The 18,096-nt window shown below is 48.2% G+C and overlaps 5 protein-coding genes across 5 annotated transcripts; 3 read left to right on the top strand and 2 right to left on the bottom strand.

Moving 5' to 3' along the window:
* Positions 1-446: 446 nt before the first annotated feature.
* TRV_06141 (uncharacterized protein) lies at positions 447-4,541 on the top strand (the record flags this gene model as incomplete). Its single annotated transcript, XM_003019807.1, has 2 exons — positions 447-3,480; positions 3,589-4,541. Coding segments are annotated over 2 exons (3,987 nt in total), but the record flags the coding sequence as incomplete, so codon positions are not given.
* Positions 4,542-6,459: 1,918 nt separating this feature from the next.
* TRV_06140 (uncharacterized protein) lies at positions 6,460-9,717 on the top strand (the record flags this gene model as incomplete). The annotated part of the gene is made up of 1 exon (XM_003019806.1): positions 6,460-9,717. One exon carries the CDS (start codon positions 6,460-6,462, stop codon positions 9,715-9,717), a length of 3,258 nt encoding a protein of 1,085 aa, XP_003019852.1.
* Positions 9,718-10,475: 758 nt separating this feature from the next.
* TRV_06139 (uncharacterized protein) lies at positions 10,476-11,884 on the bottom strand (the record flags this gene model as incomplete). Its single annotated transcript, XM_003019805.1, has 2 exons — positions 10,476-11,203; positions 11,344-11,884. 2 exons carry the CDS (start codon positions 11,882-11,884, stop codon positions 10,476-10,478), a joined length of 1,269 nt encoding a protein of 422 aa, XP_003019851.1.
* Positions 11,885-12,569: 685 nt separating this feature from the next.
* TRV_06138 (uncharacterized protein) lies at positions 12,570-13,556 on the top strand (the record flags this gene model as incomplete). The annotated part of the gene is made up of 1 exon (XM_003019804.1): positions 12,570-13,556. The coding sequence occupies one exon, from the start codon at positions 12,570-12,572 to the stop codon at positions 13,554-13,556; it is 987 nt and encodes a 328-aa protein (XP_003019850.1).
* Positions 13,557-13,712: 156 nt separating this feature from the next.
* Positions 13,713-14,706, bottom strand: TRV_06137 (uncharacterized protein; the record flags this gene model as incomplete). Its single annotated transcript, XM_003019803.1, has 2 exons — positions 13,713-14,045; positions 14,107-14,706. The coding sequence occupies 2 exons, from the start codon at positions 14,704-14,706 to the stop codon at positions 13,713-13,715; spliced, it is 933 nt and encodes a 310-aa protein (XP_003019849.1).
* Between the last annotated feature and the right edge of the window lie 3,390 nt (positions 14,707-18,096).

The following is an 18,096-nucleotide window of genomic DNA, read 5'->3' as shown; positions in this document are numbered from 1 at the left end:
TCGCTGTTTCGTCGGACTGACCCTAAAGGGACGGCGCTCTCTTTGCTCGTCATCTCCTCCCTCTCAGGCTTCTTCATTTCTCTCGATTCTGCCCCCTATTACTACTCATTACTCCGCTACTACTCCGTGCTGCAAATAATACTCTTCGTCTTCCTTTCTTTCTACGCTACGAGGCGGCCCGATACTCCTTCTCTTTTTTGCATCAGAAAAAAAGGGCTCTTTTTGCGACGCCGCTAATCAACCCTCTCGATCTTACCCAGCATACCGACATTCTGGTTGTTGTGCCCCAATCCGTACCCCCATCCCACCCTTACCAGAGTGGCCCGGCCTGTCACTGATGAATAGCCAACATCCTCTCGTCCTTGATATGCGGATAGTGGCGGTAGAGCCGGCTTTCAGATAACCGAATAGGGATTATGGACTCTGAGCGCCAGAACGGCTTTCAGAGGGACGACCTGGACGTGTATTCGAGACCCATTGAACGCCGCCCTAGCAAAAAATCTTCTTCCAAGGACCGCCACGGGATGGTTTACCCAGACAGCTTCAGGGATACCTCCATCCGGCCCGTCAGCCCTCAGGAGTCGCTCTCCGATACGCAGAATCACTCGCCAGCTTCAGATGCCGAACACTTCGTGGCCAGCGCAACAGCCTCGCCCAGATCCGGCCTTCGCGCAAAACCGCGTGACCGGCGGCGTGAGTTCAGTCCTTTTCATGCTGGACATGGCAGCAGCAACAGCAACTGCAACAGTGCCAATGCCAGCACCACCAACATCAATCACCACTCCCATCACCACAACAACAGCAGCAGCAGCAACGTTAACAACATCAACAACAACAATAATAATAACAGCAACAACAACACCACCAGCAGTAATAGCAGCAGCAACGCCGCCAACAGGCTCAATGATGACGACATACCGCTGCCAGATCCTCGAAGCTTGAGAGCCAGGTCAAAGACGACCACCATGGAGGACCAGAGAGGCGACCTGCCAGCCAACACCTTCTTGGGACGCACTCGGATGAGACTCGGCTCTCTAACCACCACTGCTTCGGCCAACATGGCTGCAGGCTCACCCCAGAGTCCCCGACCGCCACTCCAGGACGATCCCATTGCCGCCTCCATCGGGTTTCCCTCCATCATCCAGTCTCCCGGACCGCGGCCTCGCTTCGTCAAGTCGCACTCGACTCTCTCTTCCGGCCTTCCTCCTTCAAACGCTTCCAGTCCGGGACCATATGTATCTCAAGTCTTGAACCAGGACTCTACCAAGATACTGGACCTCATGAAGTCCACCTGTGGCAGAATGCATGGCATCCTCTCCTTCCGCATATCTGGGTCTTCGTCCTGGACTTCGGGCTACTGTGCCATCAACGTTGCCGCAGGCAGCCTCATCTACCAGGCAAAAGGTGAAGCAAATCAGGCAAAGACCCTCATCCCGGACCTCCGCGGCTGCCGTGTCCGCACCCTCTACTCTACCGAACTCCAAAGCCCGTACCTGAGCGTCTCAACATACTCCTCTACCCTCAGCGTACACCTCCGTCCTCACGTCAAGGAGACCTGTGACTCCTGGCTTGCTGCCCTCCTGTGCTGGCAACCCATCCGCCCAAAGGGCGTACAGAATAAAATGACTAAGCCCCAGTCAGTCGCCATAACTGAACGGCGCCTCGCAGATCGCCGGAGAAACTCAGAGAGTACTCTACAAAAGGAAGCCACCATTATCAAAGTAGGCAAGATGCTACTGTGGGATAGACAAAGTGCTTCCGGTGTATGTCCGCCACCAACACCCCGGAGGATATCAACCTTCAAGCAACAACGGGCTCTGTCGCATTATTGGAGGAAGGTCAACTGCACACTACAAGAAAACGGCCACATGAAGATCGTAACTGAGGCCGGCACAAATCTTGTATCCTTCATACAACTCTCTCAACTCTCCCGATGTGCCATCCAAAAGCTAGACGCCTCCGTCCTGCAAGACGAGTTTTGCATAGCTATATACCCTCAGTATGCCGTTCATGCCGGGAGCGACCACCTCACCAGACCTGTCTACCTCTCCATGGAAAGCCGTGTCCTGTTCGAGGTATGGTTCGTCCTACTCCGAGCCTTTACAATCCCCGAACTCTACGGACCCGAACAACCTCCTACCACGACCGCCTCGACAGATGACTCCGGCCGATCTCACCCCTTGGCCATCTCCCAACAAGTCCCCACCACCACGACAGACATGTTCCGAATCGAACGCCTTCTCAACGTCCGTGTCATTGAAGCAAAGATATTCCCCCAGTCAAAGGCAGAACTACCGGAAAAGAACAAGAAGTCATCCAAACAACAAGGTTCGCAGTCCTCCGGTGACTACTACGCCGAAGTCCTGCTAGACGGTGAAGTCAGAGGCAAGACCGCCGTGAAGAGCAGTACCTCCGCTCCGTTCTGGCGAGAAGACTTCACCTTCCATGACCTGCCCCCTGTCTTGTCTAGTGCCACCGTTCTAGTGAAATGTCTCAACCCCGTGCAGAAAGACTGGACCCTCGTCTCTCGAGGTACCTACACGCCCAATGAAGGTGACCGTGAGCACGACTCGTTGGCGACGCTAGGTGAACTAGAGGTGGCCTCTCAAGATACCACATTCGGCAGAATAGACTTGCCCCTGGACAGTCTCGATGCCGGCAACGGATCCGAGAAGTGGTGGCAAATCCTCGATGAGAACGACCAACCAGTCGGCGAAATGCTGATGCGCGTCCAACTCGACGAAACCGTTGTTCTGATGTCTCAAGAATACCAAGTCATGTCTGAGCTTCTCCATTCGTTCCCTAACGGTCTCACAGTTCACCTGGCCGAGCTCGCACCCCAGGAGCTCCGCCAGCTCTCCGAGATATTCCTCGACATCTTCCAAGTGTCTGGTCAGGCAAGTGAATGGGTAACTGCGCTCGTCGAAGATGAAATCGACGGCCTTCACCGCGAGACTTCCGCCAGTCGCCTCCGCTATACCAGCCGCATCCACTCAAACGACTCATACGAGTCCGGTCAGGAACGAGAAGTCCTCGTGCGAGACCTAGGCCGCTCTGCAACCGTCGAAGCAAACCTGTTGTTCCGCGGGAACTCCCTGCTTACAAAATCGCTGGACATGCACATGCGTCGTCTGGGCAAAGAATATCTCGAGGAAACAATCGGCTCAAGTATACGAGACATCGACGAAAGTGATCCCGATTGCGAAATCGACCCGAACCGCGTCAGCAGACAGGAAGACCTCGAGCGGAATTGGCGCAATCTGATCATCCTCACAAGTAATATGTGGCAGTCAATTGCTGGTTCCGCCGCGAGATGTCCGCCAGAGTTGAGGTATATCTTCAGACACATCAGAGCTTGCGCTGAAGACCGGTACGGGGACTTCCTACGGTCTGTCACGTACAGTAGTGTGTCTGGATTCTTGTTTCTACGGTTCTTCTGTCCTGCCATTCTGAACCCGAAGCTCTTTGGTCTCTTAAAAGGTATGTTCATTCACCCTTGGTCATATGAGTGATAGGTTAAGACCCGGTGGCTAACAACGTTGTTGATAGAACATCCACGAAATCGTGCCCAACGGACTTTGACATTAGTCGCAAAGGGTCTCCAGGGACTTGCGAATCTAACTACGTTCGGCAACAAGGAGCCATTCATGGAGCCCATGAACAAATTTCTCATGTCCCACCGCAACGAATTCAAGGACTTCATTGATGCCATTTGCGCCATTCCCGCCGAACGCCCACCTCAAATAGTCAACCCATCTTTCGCAACTCCCATCCAAATTCTCGGTCGTCTACCACCAACCTCCCGGGAAGGATTCCCTAGCTTACCGTTCCTCATTGACAATGCTAGAAGCTTTGCTTGTTTGGCTCGCGTGTGGCTACAGGCTGCACCAAGGGGTCTCACTGAAGTCCCTGATATGGATGTGAACATTCTCAAATTCCACCAACTCTGCATCGATCTGGAGAAGCGAACGAAGGAGTCACTCAACAAGGCTGAACAAGCTGAGCAGCCCAGTGGTGACCTCGAGGTGAAGTGGGAGGAGATTGCCGAGCAAGTCGAGAAATCGGCTACTTTTTACGAAGAAAGCTCGAGCAAAGCCAACACGCCCGGTAGAGAATCGGCTGTGACAAGCGTCAGTTCTACAACGGCAGGCAATAACCGGAATTCAATCGGTTACTTCCCACGCACACCGTACCTCAAGTCCACCGAGGCCAGTGTCAGCGATGACGATGATACCCCTTCCAGCGCCACTTCTGCTCCATGGGAACATCCAGGCCGTCCAATGTTCACCCAACCAAAATACTACGCCGACTCGCGCAAGAGTACCGAGAGCCTCCAGAACCCTTCCACCGTCTCCCTAACGCAATCTGAGACACCGACTGGTAAGAATCGACAGTCAGGCATGTCCCGTGATTCAGGCAAATACCGGCTTTTCGAATTTGTCGACCGGACCAGACGCAAGGGGAAGGAGAAAGAATCGTCGAATTCTCATGGTGCAGCGCACCAGCCGCAGGACGTGGGCCCGCGAAACGAATATATATGATACCACGCACGAAGTAAGCTGCAATACGCGGCTAAACAAGCAATCATTCCTGGCTTGACATCTTTCTAACTTTGTTTTCATCTTCATTTTTTATTTTTTTATCTTTTTATCTTTTTATTTGTATTTTTTGTTTTGAATGAATCGTGATGACTGGAAAAATACGAAAGATTTCATTCACTCTTGTTTTTTTACCCATTACACCTCCCGACTATCTTACTATATAGTTCCCATCCCCATTGAAATATCCCTATTCCCCATCCTCCCCCATTTTGATTATTCGCCATGTTTCCACTTGCAAACTCCCAGCGCTTTCGCTTGTGTTCTGCTCTTGTTCTTGTCTACATCTGCACTGTTCTCTGTTTACCGTCCATTTTTATATCTTCTCTTCTACTTTTTTTTTCCCTATTCTTATTCCTGCATTTGGGTTTGGGTCATGACAAACGGAGACCTCCCGTACGTCCTTCTACCGCTTTATCTATCTATCTATCTGATCTACATGTCTCCTTTTCCCCTTCTTTTTCTTCCTCCACACCACTTTTTCCCCACTTCCTCTATCTTTTACTAACATGTTCCGTCCCGTCATAACGCATTTCTCCTTGCTTGATATTGCGAGAGATATCCTCCACAACTCAGGATTGGAGTTGCATGATTTTGGGGTTCCATGTCCTCATACCCAAGCATGGCACGGCATGGTATGGCATACGTCAGGACCGGGTCAGGCGAGGCGAGGCTAGGCGAGGGTGTGAATTGTGAATGTGATGTGATGTGGTCTGGTGAAAGTGTGGTGTGGTGGTACTTGGGGGGATTTTTGAAATAACGCGGTGCATTTCTCATGGTGTTGGATATACCTAATGGGTTGAGGGAAACTAGGGGAAAGGAGGCAGGCCTTTACTTGACGACTCAAATCAACATCATCTGACGAATTTCTCAAATTTACTCTTCTATATGTTTCTCACATCTTCCTTTTCCTTTCGTCCGTCCCATCGTCTACTGACTGACTGACTGACTGACTAGGTACTTGACTAACCCATGTATGTAAGATTAATCCTTCCTCTTCCTTCTTTTCTCTTTTTGCTTCTCAGGGGGGGAAAAGCCTTTCAAGCCAGGTGGTTTACTCGTTTCTTGTGTCTTTATCTTTTTTTGCCCTTTTCTCGTCCTGTTCTATCTACCGGCCCATCCTACCTACCTCCCTACTGCCTACCTCCCCTGTCAATTACGCAGATAGATTTACGACTACCCCCTTTTGTCCATGCTAGAAGCAGCTACGCTTGTCCTGCCTGTCCTATTTGCGCTGTATGCTAGTACCGCCTTATGAACGTGAACGTAGTATATTATGAAGTCAACTCGTGACCATTTAGCTTGAAAGTAGTATGTCTTTCTCCCAGTTTTCTCTGCAGCCCCTTTTTACTCTTCCAACTTGCGTAGTGTTCAACGGCCTAAGGAAGTTTTTATGGCACGTGACCAACTCCCTTCGACGCGACGCGACGAAGAGAAAATGTCGAACAAGAAGAAATAATAGACAAAAAGGCAGAAGAATAGCAGGATATACGACTGACGGCCTGGTTGGTCTCTTTTATAAGCGAACTGCATTGCAATTGATCGACTATCTACTACCAATGCCTCTTTCACTGTCTTTTTTGCACATTTGACATTGCAATCAAACATACCCCAAAGTGGAAATAGGTGCAACTAGCATTTACACCACTCCATACTCTATGCCATTTGCTATATTCGCCCTGCATAAGTATATTTCTCTCTCTCCACAAAAGCAATTGAGCCATATACCCCAATTGTACTAACTATACCTACATATAGACATTGTCAAATACACTCAGAGAGCAACACCATAGAGGCGAATATGAAGTAGCTGGCGCTGCGTTCGGATCTGTCCACTGTACGAACCCCGGGTACCGCAAGTATGAGCTCGCCATCAACCCCGAATCTTCCGTCTATATTCTCCGGAAAGGATCTACCAACCGAGGAATCATCCGTGGACAAGGATCTCTCTGGGTTGAAGGAAGCCGGGGACAAAAAACAGCATAACGAGTTACTGAGCGTCGTTTGCCCACCGCTACCTAGCCCGGCATCGGCATATGAAGGATATCGACCTCCATACCCTATATCCAAGGAATGGAATGCTGTGAATACCCTATTCATCCAGGACAATTGTGCCCAGGAAGAATATGGCGGCTCTCGATTCGTCAGCTTTGTACTAGACGATTATACGATTTACAATCGCATAGGTGGGAACGGGCGACGGACTGGTATGGTGCCGCTTAATGATGTTGCGAATACAGAGGGCGGCTCGATATTCTTCTTTGACGGTATAATCAGGCCCGAGGGAGAGGCCGATACTGAAGTTGGCCCTTTCTACCTCCAGCAGATTGCGTTCAGTATAGTTTCTCTAGGAGGCTATGAGGACCCGGACCAGCATACTGTGGGAGAGCATATCTGGATACAATCCAAACACTGTCAGAAGAAGGACATATGGTACCGGTTGGGGAAACCTTCAGTAGCTTACGAACCATATCACCATTTCTTTAGCTGGTTAGCTGATCTAGCTAAGCATTTCGTCGACTATCTCCATGCGGATGAAGAGAGGGTCGTCACCCTGAACCACTTCAAGGAGGATTTTCACGACTGGCTACTTACCTGCCATGGTGAGAATGCGGAGTTTATTGCCTGGCTAGAAAAATATGGCTCCCGCGACTTTCGACATGCTGTGAATGCACATGGCAAGTTCCTACGAGGACAGGCTTTTACCCTTAATTTGTCCTCTTACTGCCGCCATACACTCTGGGATGAACTGGGACTTTCAAAAACACCGATTATTACACAGCAGCCTACGGTAATGGAAAACACCGTCGTCACTCCCTTTGTATACGAATGTTTTAAGGAAATGCCATGGTCCTCTCACCTGCAGAAAGTTGAATTGGCTCCCGAAGTTAAAGCTCAACACAAGGAGATGGTGAGGCGACAGAGTGCGTTTCTTGAGACGAAAAGAAAAACCAGTGCTACTGGTGATATATCTGTTGGGGATGTTGTTGCGTTACGAAAGGATGATGAATCCATCTGGAAAGGCAAGGAAGAGTACTGGTATGCTCTTGTTCAGGGGTTCGGTCCCAATAAGCGTCGCGATCTTCGGTTGATTTGGCTGTATCGTCCGAGTGATACTGTTTGTGCCAGCATGACATACCCGCACAGCAATGAACTATTTTTGAGTGATCACTGCAACTGTCATGAAGGAAAAACACTGATTCAGGACGTAGTCAAAAAGGTTGCAGTTGAATTTTTCTCCTTCAATGAAGATCGTGATTATTCAACCCTTTTTGTACGACAGACTTATCAGACGAAAGATGAAACCTTTAGAACATTAATTGAGGGTGACTTCAACTGTCAATGTGGGATACCCAAGACGCCCACTCAAACATTCAAAGCTGGTGACACTGTGCTGGCACAGTTCGCCAACCTACTCAAGCCTGCTGAGATTATTAATATAGGACCCGACGAAGCTACTCTGCGAGTTTTCCAATACCGCCGGGAGCTTGGGGAAAAAAACTGCCGTCCTAATGAACTGGTTCTCTGTGATGACTTCCGGACCGTCCCAATAAGCCGTATTAAAAGGCATTGCCATATTCGTGTCTTCAAACCCGTTCAACTGCCAAATATCCCATGTCCTTATAATAGGGACGGGACTGGAGATGCATTCTACATCACTTATGCAAAGAATGGGGAGAACTTGGAGCCTATGAATTCCCGTCCAAGTTTTAAACAAGGGTTCGACCCCTCAGCTTCTTCTTCTTTGCATAAGTTAAATGCCCTCAATCTCTTTAGCGGCGGAGGGACATTTGATCGAGGGCTTGAAGAAGGAGGTGCCATCGAAAGTAAGTGGGCAGTGGAATGGGGCCTTCACCAGATGCTTACTTATAGGGCTAATCACCCTGACGGCAATGGGCTAAAGCTCTTTTGCGGTTCTGTCAACGATTATCTTTTCCAGGCTATTACGGGAAAGGAGAACATATACGTTGCTAGAATAGGAGATGCTCATTTTATATCTGCAGGCAGCCCCTGCCAGGGTTACTCTAGTGCTAATGCCCATAAAGATAATGAGGTGTCAATGCGTAATTCATCGATGATTGCGTCTGTGGCAAGCTATATCGACCTCTACCGGCCTCAATACGCGATACTTGAAAATGTGGCTGGCATGGCTAGCAGGACCCATGAACAAAACCCCCTTTCTCAGCTTTTGTGTACCTTCGTTGGCATGGGATATCAAACTCGCGTTTTTAACTTAGATGCATGGAGCTTCGGTGCGCCCCAGAGCAGATCTAGACTTTTCATTGCTATCACAGCTCCGGGCCTTCATATCCTAGAGCATCCTGCTTTGACCCATTCACACCCCCCAGGAACTAAATCTCGTGCTCTTGGTGACAATCCTAATGGCTCAACTTTTGGTGAAAGGCGCTGGGACACTCCTGTTTTCGAGTTTGTATCTGCTCGCTCCGCCACCCAAGACCTGCCTCCCATTGATACTGCACGGATAATGTCCATACCCTGGCCGGATCACCGCTCTTCCCGAGTCGAATCCGAGGAGAAACAAGCATTGATCCAGAACATCCCGAAGTATCCTAAGGGGCAAGGGTTGGTTGGAGCTATAGCAAGGGGTTGGGTCGACCCTCTGGAACACTCTGCACGGATGAAAGCTGCTACCTCTAAAGCCTGGTCCCGAATCTATCCTGAGAAGCCATTCCCCGCAGTTACAACTGGTGTCTGCCCCTTCTGTATATTCACGGGCCGTTGGCTCCATTGGCAGGAAGATCGCTTGGTGACAGTTCAAGAAGTGAGGCGTGCCCAGGGGTATCCGGACAACGAAGTTCTTATCGGCAGCCCTGTTCAACAATGGAAAATCGTCGGGAATAGCGTAGCAAGACAGGTTGCCCTTGCGCTTGGTCTTGTAGTCAGAGAGGCATGCATCCGCAATCAATATGGACGGTCTGCTCAAATTTTAGCCGCAAATACTACAACCATGTCAGAAGAGCCGAAGAGCCAACCCCCCTCAACTCCCAGAAACTCAACAACTCTACTCAATACTAAGCGATGTAGTGACATTGCAGTTGTGATATCGTCATGCAAATCAGACATTGAATCTACAAAACGGCAAAAAATGTTACCCTGAGTTTATTTCCTCGCTTTTGAGCCACTGACGTTACTCTTACATATTGAATGAATTTATGGGGATAACACCTCTGCTATGGAAGCATTGAGCCTCGAATTCTGCTAATAGTCCTCTACTCCAGTCAACGGACTTTTCGGCAGTCGGAAGCAGGAAGAGTTTTGTCATTAAAGGTATTTGAATACACGTATGACGGCTGATGTTATGTATTTAGAATTGTTTATTGGCGCGCAATCTAGAATAGAAGCATTTGTGCATTTTGATAGACAACAGATTTTGACTACAATATAAAATGTCTTCTTGTGTGCAAACATCATAAGACATCCAAATGGTGCCAAATATAATTAATTACTATGATTATCACTTCAACTAATAAGCTGTTTTTTCCCGTGTAGAAATTTCAATTGCAGGAGTCATACATAATCCTAAGGCTGCGTGTCTAAATGTCAATGTAGATTGTAATATAGGAAATTTGCTGTATCACATCCATAGGCATACTTTCCCACTCCCCGTACCCCCTACCACCCAATCTTTAGTGGGATGGAAGACGGAAACAGCCGGAACAGCGGTAATGCCCTCACCTCCTAGTTGAGCCAACTGTTCACCCTTGGCAGTATAAATATCGACAAAACGGTTCATATTAGCTATACAGAAACGTTGAACGGATGATTGTGGCGCAGCTTGCCATTGTGGTCGGAGGCTAGGCTGTTGTTAGACTTACAACAAAGTAGGGCAAAGGGAGAGTTAAAAGGTAGCAAAACTTACATCGTGACCCATCTCCCAGTCTGACAATTATGGTCAATCATGGCATCAGGTTCGATTGTTAAAGTTTCAGTGGATTTTCGAGACTTTAGGTCGAAGGTTCCAAAATTGTAGAGTTTGAGAGTATTGTCATAGGATGAGGTTGCTATCTGGCCCACACTGTTAAACGCCGCGTGAGAAACCGAGAGTGGACTTATGTGTTCCGCGACAGCCCTAGGAGTTTTCTTAGATAGAAATCTAAGATCCCAAACTTTCATAGTTCGGTCTAAAGAGGCTGTTGCAATGTACTGGGGCTTAGTGGGACAGACAGAAAAGCCACCAATCTTGTTGTCAGTTAGCTGCCATTCGTCCGCACTGTAGCTTTTATCGTCGTTGGTGGAACCATCCCGTTTAGTCGCGTTATTTCGGGTATCATAACGGCCAACAACCCCATTTAATGTTGAGAAGTAGAGAGTATGGGCATCCTCAGGTGACATATCAACGCCAGACAGGCCGGAATCATCAGCGACATAAGCCTCGGTGGCCACGGACTTTTCCAAATCCAGTTGCCGGATTGAGGTATCATAACTGGCGGTGTAAAGCTTGGATGGAGTGGAAGAATGTATGTGCATAGCGGCTATTGGCCGACTATGAGGTTTAATCGTTGTGATTACTGGATCTTCTTCCTCGTCATCCCCCGGTCCATCCTGTGAAGCATCGAGAATACCCAAATTCCCAACTTTATCCCCTGCAAATATTAAGGGTTTAGACTCAGTTGGATGAAATAGCATTGTGTATATTCGTTCCGAAGTGATTCTGATCCCTTGAAGACAAGCGTTAGCGTTGATACAAAATCTATCTGAGAAGAGCAACTGGGAGATGACACACTGTTAGGCTCCCAGGCATCCCAAAGATTTAGCCCACTCATCTTTTCCCTCATAACCTTCAGGTCTTTGTTGGTAGTTTTCTTGATGTCCTCGTCACCAAAGGTTCTCTCATACTTTGCTGGTCCGCTAGTAGCAAGCGAATCCAGAGAGAGAGCCTCCCATTTCCCTTTAACTCCGATTTCATCCATCCGCAAATCCCCAGCTACTCGTCTTCTCTTCGCTTCCATTTGTAATTTCTCTGCCTCATAGGCTTCTTCGGCCTTCCGCTTCGCAATCTCGCTATCTGGTGTTATACCCGCGAGACGGGCAGAGGATCGGCGGGGAACGGGCGCTGCATCTTTCTCACGTTTGGCTCTCTTTGGAGCTGCTTTTTTCTTATGTGATTGTTCGGCCTTTGGCGCCGGCGTCTTTGATAGAAGACCAGCGGATTGTGCTTCTAGACTGATCTTCTTCAAAAGTGCATCGCGCTCTGCAATGTTGGCTAAGCGCTGCTTTTCGAAGTCGGACATTTCCGTAGTCGGCTCGGATTTTACAGGAGCCATGCTTATTCCTGGAGGACGCAGCACCCCGTCAGCGTAGTATATCGTATCCAAAAAGGCGAACAGCGCACAAATGCAAATGGCACATGAAGGTCGTCGTTCTTTTTGCTGAACTAAACGCGAAAAAGTTCAATTAAACAATTTAGAGTCGCGTGATCACGTGAATTCCAGAACGTCGATCGAAAACGCAAAAAGTTTCCTTTTGAAGCTTCTGGATTTAATTCCAACCGCTTGTGGTGATGATATTTACCGACCGATGGGACAAAAGAGTTGGTTGAAATAACAGGACGGGGTAATCAACCTGTCTACAGGGCAGATGGAAGAGTGAACGATGCCAAAGTCCCACGGCCTCGTCTCGTTGTGCCGAGAACCAACACATCTTCCGTTTCTCTACCTTACAACGACTCTAACAGCCCCAGTTCAACGGACGCAGCCGAACCAACCTCGCCTGCCAGCACTCAACCAGCAGAGATGCCCGTTTTCGAATTCCAGCCGACATGAATTACGATCGTAACCAGGACGTCGGCATGCGAACTCTCAGGCTCCGATTTCTACGCCGACCCCCCGAAATTCGAGAGTGACTGGTCGCTTTTCTGTACCTCACGATGGGAACACAGCTGCAAACGATACTTCTTCATCCCAAGATAACCGGGAAATAACAAATATTTTTAGCTCGGTTTTAAAGACGATGAGTGAACTTAACAGCCGGGGCAGCCGCAAGAAACTCCAGCAGCCGTTAGATACCCTCTCTAATTCTGGCTTGGAGAAAGCAAATGTGAACGATAAACTACACAATTTCCAATTCACAAAAGTCGATCCCTCATCACCAGATGAAGCAAAATTTGCTGGCATTGATCTTTCCGTTGCCGCATTCGCTGTAGCGCAAACTGAAACGAAGAGAATTTGCAAAGAGATTGACGACGCTGTGGTGGACGGTAAAGGCGACCTCGGGATCTGGAAAATATGTGAGAACATGATCTTTCCAATGCTGAAACAAGCAGGTTTAGATGAGGTCCTGTCTTCCCGTTCAACAGCAAGCGTTTCCGGAAGCGGTGATAGCACTTATGGAAATCGATCCAATCTGCCCGACAAAAATAACAGTACCCCGTCCCAACCAATTTGTGTCCATCCAGACATACCTATTGTAACTGTTGTACGACATGTATACCCTGCTACTCTTCTCCATGCTTTGAGAGTTCTTCAAAATAAGTTTCCGATGTCTCCACTCACCATTCGATTATTTGAAAGCATCCGATCCCACGGACGAGCCTCGTTCGTTATCGGGTCGTCAAAGGAACTATTCCATGAATTAATAGATTTCCGTTGGCGTGTTTACAATGACTTACCATCTATCGTGTCTTTGCTCAAAGAGATGGAGGAAAATGGCATCGACTTTGATAAGAGAACACTTGAGTTAGTAGAAAGAATTAGGCAACGTGGGGCGCGAGCAATATTGAAAGCAAGACAGTCCGACGGACGAAATAAGAACAGCAGCATCAAGAGCAGAAGCAGAAGAACGGGCAGCAATGCTGGCGTTAGCTGGTGGGATTCACCTGCTATCCGAAAGGCGTACCGAGAACTTACGAGCTGGGCAAAGGGTATGGATGCACAAATTCGAGAATTTAAAGAACTTGAGGAGAAGGCACAGGAGTTATGGAGCATCAAACGCCCATGATTGAAATTCCCAAATCACCATTAAACTAATAATCTCCGCTTTAAAACGAGACAGTGTTCAATAATTGATACATATACATCACAAGTTATCCTACACCCTACTTTGTCTTTTTGAGGTGCTGGATTAACCACACCTTGGAGGCATGTTATCTCCCAGTTATATTTTCATACCAAGGCTTCTTCCAGCCGCGACCAAACTACCGCCTAGAAAACCTACATAGGTCTTCACATCACTGACGGCTCCAGTGATAGCATCAGTATCTCCAAAACGCCTTTCAACAAACTCCTCAGTAGAAGTAAACCCTTCGGATTTGTCCTCTGTCATCGTAATTTCAGCGGTGGCATATACCGTAGACACAGAAAGCCGCTTTGAGTACCACGACGAATCTACAGCGCGATCTCCAGCCAGATAGAGGATATCAGAAGAAAGCTCATACAATTCATGCAGTGACGAGGAAATGTTTGTGGGTAACGACATTACTGCTAGAGCCTGAGTATGACAGATCAGTTAAAAGGACTAGGCAATGTAGTAACAGATAGCAGGAGCTTACATCTTGCCAATGCTGGATTATACCACTGTTCATCTTCAACCTCTCCATGACAAGCCTCTTCACCTTTTGGTCGACACTTAGTTTCTGTCCCTCTGAATCGAATATCTCTCCATTTTGAACTTTCTCTTTCAAGAGAGCTCGTCTTGTTGATAGCCAATATATGATGAGTTCGATTTCCCCTCCACGGGGAAACAGCTGTAAGGACACCTCTGGGTAGCCGGCATCCTGCGCTGCAAGAACAACAGCTTCAGTTGTGAATCCAAGCCTAGGGACATGATCTGCAAGAGCAAGAGAAAGTATTGAGGCTTGTTCCGGGGAGAAATGGGCGTTCGAGGAAGAAAGGTCGGAGGCAGAATGATGGTATGACCTGCTCTCACATGTCACTCGCGAAGGGCTTCGACGACGGAATGGACTGTTTCGGGGGTATGGATATGGTTTTTGAGCGCAATACCGGATGGAGCTGGTTGAGTTGGACCGGACACATGAGCTGGGCAGGGCTATACACGATCGACTGATGCCTGACAGAGATAGACGTTTAGCTGAAGAAGTCAATGCCGCTGCCTGAGGCAATTGACGCCGAATTAATGGCACAGCGACCATTTTTTTTCACCCGCCTTCTTCTAGTTCTCCGTCGTTGTATCACTGTTCCGTAAAAATTTCACGTCAGCCAGTCAGGCAGGATATATCAGGCTGGTCCAAGTGAATTGAGAGTTAAGGGGGACGCTATTCAAGCTTTGGCGTCTGCAAGTGATGCTTGACGGCAGTTTAAATGCGCAAGCCCTCCTTGTTCGCGCATAAACATCCGACGTTAATGCTTCCGGTCAAAATGATAATCGGGTTAGGTGAAGGTTGGATGTGTCACGTGATACTCCTCAAAAAGGGGAATTGAATTTGTGACTGGAACTTAAGTTGAACATCAATTGAATTGAGCATCAACATCAATTGCCCATGAGTATCACGTCTACGGCGGAACTGAGAGGTCAGTGCTGAATGGGCATAGCCAATGGAAATCAAAGGGTATATGTATTCAAATATAGCTATATTACAAGATTGTTGACACTCGAGGTCAGCCACCTCTAGAGTGAGCTCCAATCACTCAAATCATAACAATTTTGGGCAAAATCCACGCCTTAGCAATCCCCAAGAAGATAAAATGTCTTTGAGAATTGATACCCATTCAGCGCTTGGACAACATTGGCCGCTGGCTTCTATTCGAACCGGAATCAGGAGCTTTGCGCATCGTTGAACGGGAGCAGCTGGGGAAATTCCAGGGTCAAAACAAGAACAGATAGAAAGGGCAATGAAAAAGGAAAGAAAACGATACACGGACATAAAAACGGGCCCCATGACCACCGTTGCGCCCTTGCATATCATTACCAAGGAAAACCAGTTTACCTATTAAGGAAATGAGAAAAAAATTCAAACAGGAAAAGGCCAGAAATTATACTGTCTGGTCATTAGTGTCATAAGTAACATCCCAGGCAGTGGTCTGGCGAATAATCATTATATCAGAACCAGCAGAAGATGGGGCGCTGGAACCTTGCGACCGCACATGGCGCCGATCATTCCACTTTCTTCTCGCGGGCTTGTCCTCCGTGGTTACCGTGATCTCAGCGGGTTGAATGTTCGATAGAGCATACTGCTCTCCCCCACTGGTGCTATGCATCGCCCTCGTGTCAAACCACCCGGTGTTGAACAATTTCACGAATGGTTTCAAGCATGGTATCGTGGCTGCCATCAACCCATAGTGAAGCTCAACTTCGAGACACACAGACGCAGCGGCGCCATAAAAAAGGAAGTCCTCGTGCATTTGCTGTTGACGAAGGTAGTATAAACGTGCGCCTGCTGCCACCAGAACTCTAATTGGATGGTTAGCAGCCGCCCGACAATGAATGAAAGGGAGTTTGTTTGTGGTACTCACGGAAGGCGGAAAGAGAATGCAAACAAGACAACGAGCTTTGACTTGATATGCATTTGAAGACTCCAGACGAGGTATATAGGAACCCATGCTGCATAAAGCTCAACAAGGATGCCCAAGGTCTCGACGGTATACCACCGCGAATACTAGGGAGAAACCTCTGATTAAAATCCAGACACATGTGGTAAAGCTTAAAACCCAAGGAGTTCGTACCATTTGAGAGCAGCCTGGCGAGATGAGGTCCCAAGGCCTCGAAAGGTCACAGCGCATGCAAATAAGGAATACCGATGTTATGCTGATAACCATCGACCCAATAGCACCCAGGTTTGCTGCCCGGAGGTGGTTTTTTTGTCGGGTCAGTCGAGCAATGAGTAGAAATGTGCTAACACGAGAAAATGCGAGTACAACGAGGTAAAAGATATCGCCAGCGTACGCCAACTATGACGATTAGCTTGATAAATTCGCAACAGAACCTTTCTTCCCCGGACAGGCTTACCTTTTCAATTCGTTCAATTTCCTCTAAAGGTACTAGATGCCTTTGTCGCCCAAGGCCGGCATATGCCTCTGATATTTTTAGACCGGTCTGTACCACCGCTATGAGCTATGGTTGTGCCTTGGTTAGCCATATGCGAAGGACAAGATCAGCCTGCAAAGACACCTACAGATCCAATTGTCAAAGACCAATCATCTTTCCCAAACGGACCATTGATCGTGAATCTCATGAAGACCCTAACAAGATAACAGAGTATCATATAAGTCATCATGATTGCCGATGATACAACCACCAATGGTCCATTTTCTTCGGCTGTGACGTGGTACGAAGCCATCAGAGCGCAGGTTCGAGGCGAACAGCGCCTCTGTCAAATTTTTGATTTTCAAAAGAGTTCAAGTCTCGGTCACCAGCCTTCCGTCTGTATAGGTAAAATATTCGGTATTGGATGTTCAGATCGATTTTTCGATTAATTGCCTGGCAGTATCGGAAGATGGACTAAACCGGCTGCAGGTCTATACATATCATTTCCTTCTCTCTGTGCTTCTCACCGGGTCCCGAAGCCGATCACTTGTGGATAAGAATAATTTACAAGAAACAAAGTCTGAGGAAGTTCTGCAATGACACTTCTGGTGAAAAGAAAAAAATAAAGGGCTGTCCTATTGACTTTTTGAACAGCGGGGGCAACATTATCAAGGTGTCAACGAGAAGGGCAACAACACGAGTGGTGTGAGTGGAGGGGCGCAAGCGCTGGTTGGAGCGGCAGGGAGCAGGGAACTCTGGCACTGCATTTCCCTAAGCCAGACTTGGAGCAGCCCAACTGATCGAGCAACAAGAAAGAAAAACGGAGCCGAGGGGACGAAACGGCGGATCCAAAGTTGCATCGACGGGTTTGCGTGTCGGCGGCGCAAACGTCGATTTGACTGGGATGTCTATAATTATAGATCCTTCCCCTTGGCATACGTTTAGGAGACCAGCATCAGTCGTAACGCGGCCGATCTATACAGATACTGAGGGCCCTTGCTGGACCTCCGGATTTCTCTATATATGTACTCCGTACAGTGCACTCCGTAAAAAGCAGCAACATCGTTCCGGTCCAACGTCTTCCCAGATTAAAAGAGATCCAAGGCTGGAGTATGGAGAGAATAACGACCTTTTCGTTTGATCGTCCTTAACCGCTTCTCGCCGAGGAGTATCCGAAATCCGTCAAGTTATGGAGAAAGGCTAACCTGTGTAGTGGAAGACTAAGGCCTTAGTGCCAGACATCCTGATACGAGGGATACGTCTAATGTCCAAGAAGCTAGCATGTAAGAGGCCCCGTTCGAGGTCTCCTTTCTCTTAATTATATTATTACTTTTTGGACCGGATATGTTGATTATGATTTCTTGTTAAAAGAAGGAGAAGCAAGGGGAAGCGGAGGCTCCGTTTCCTCGAACCTCTACTCGGGGTGCGATACTCGCCCGGGTCGGTGGCATATACCCTTTTCGAACCAGGCTGCGAGGCAAAGACGAATGGTGAAGGCGCAGGCAATACTTGCGGACGCACCCTGCATGCATCTTCCCTGCACATCACCATCTACCAG

The sequence above is a fragment of the Trichophyton verrucosum genome (assembly GCF_000151505.1).
Source record: "Trichophyton verrucosum HKI 0517 chromosome Unknown contig00670_1.f1.exp, whole genome shotgun sequence".
NCBI lineage: Eukaryota > Fungi > Ascomycota > Eurotiomycetes > Onygenales > Arthrodermataceae > Trichophyton > Trichophyton verrucosum.
This window is presented reverse-complemented; position numbering and strand designations above follow the sequence as displayed.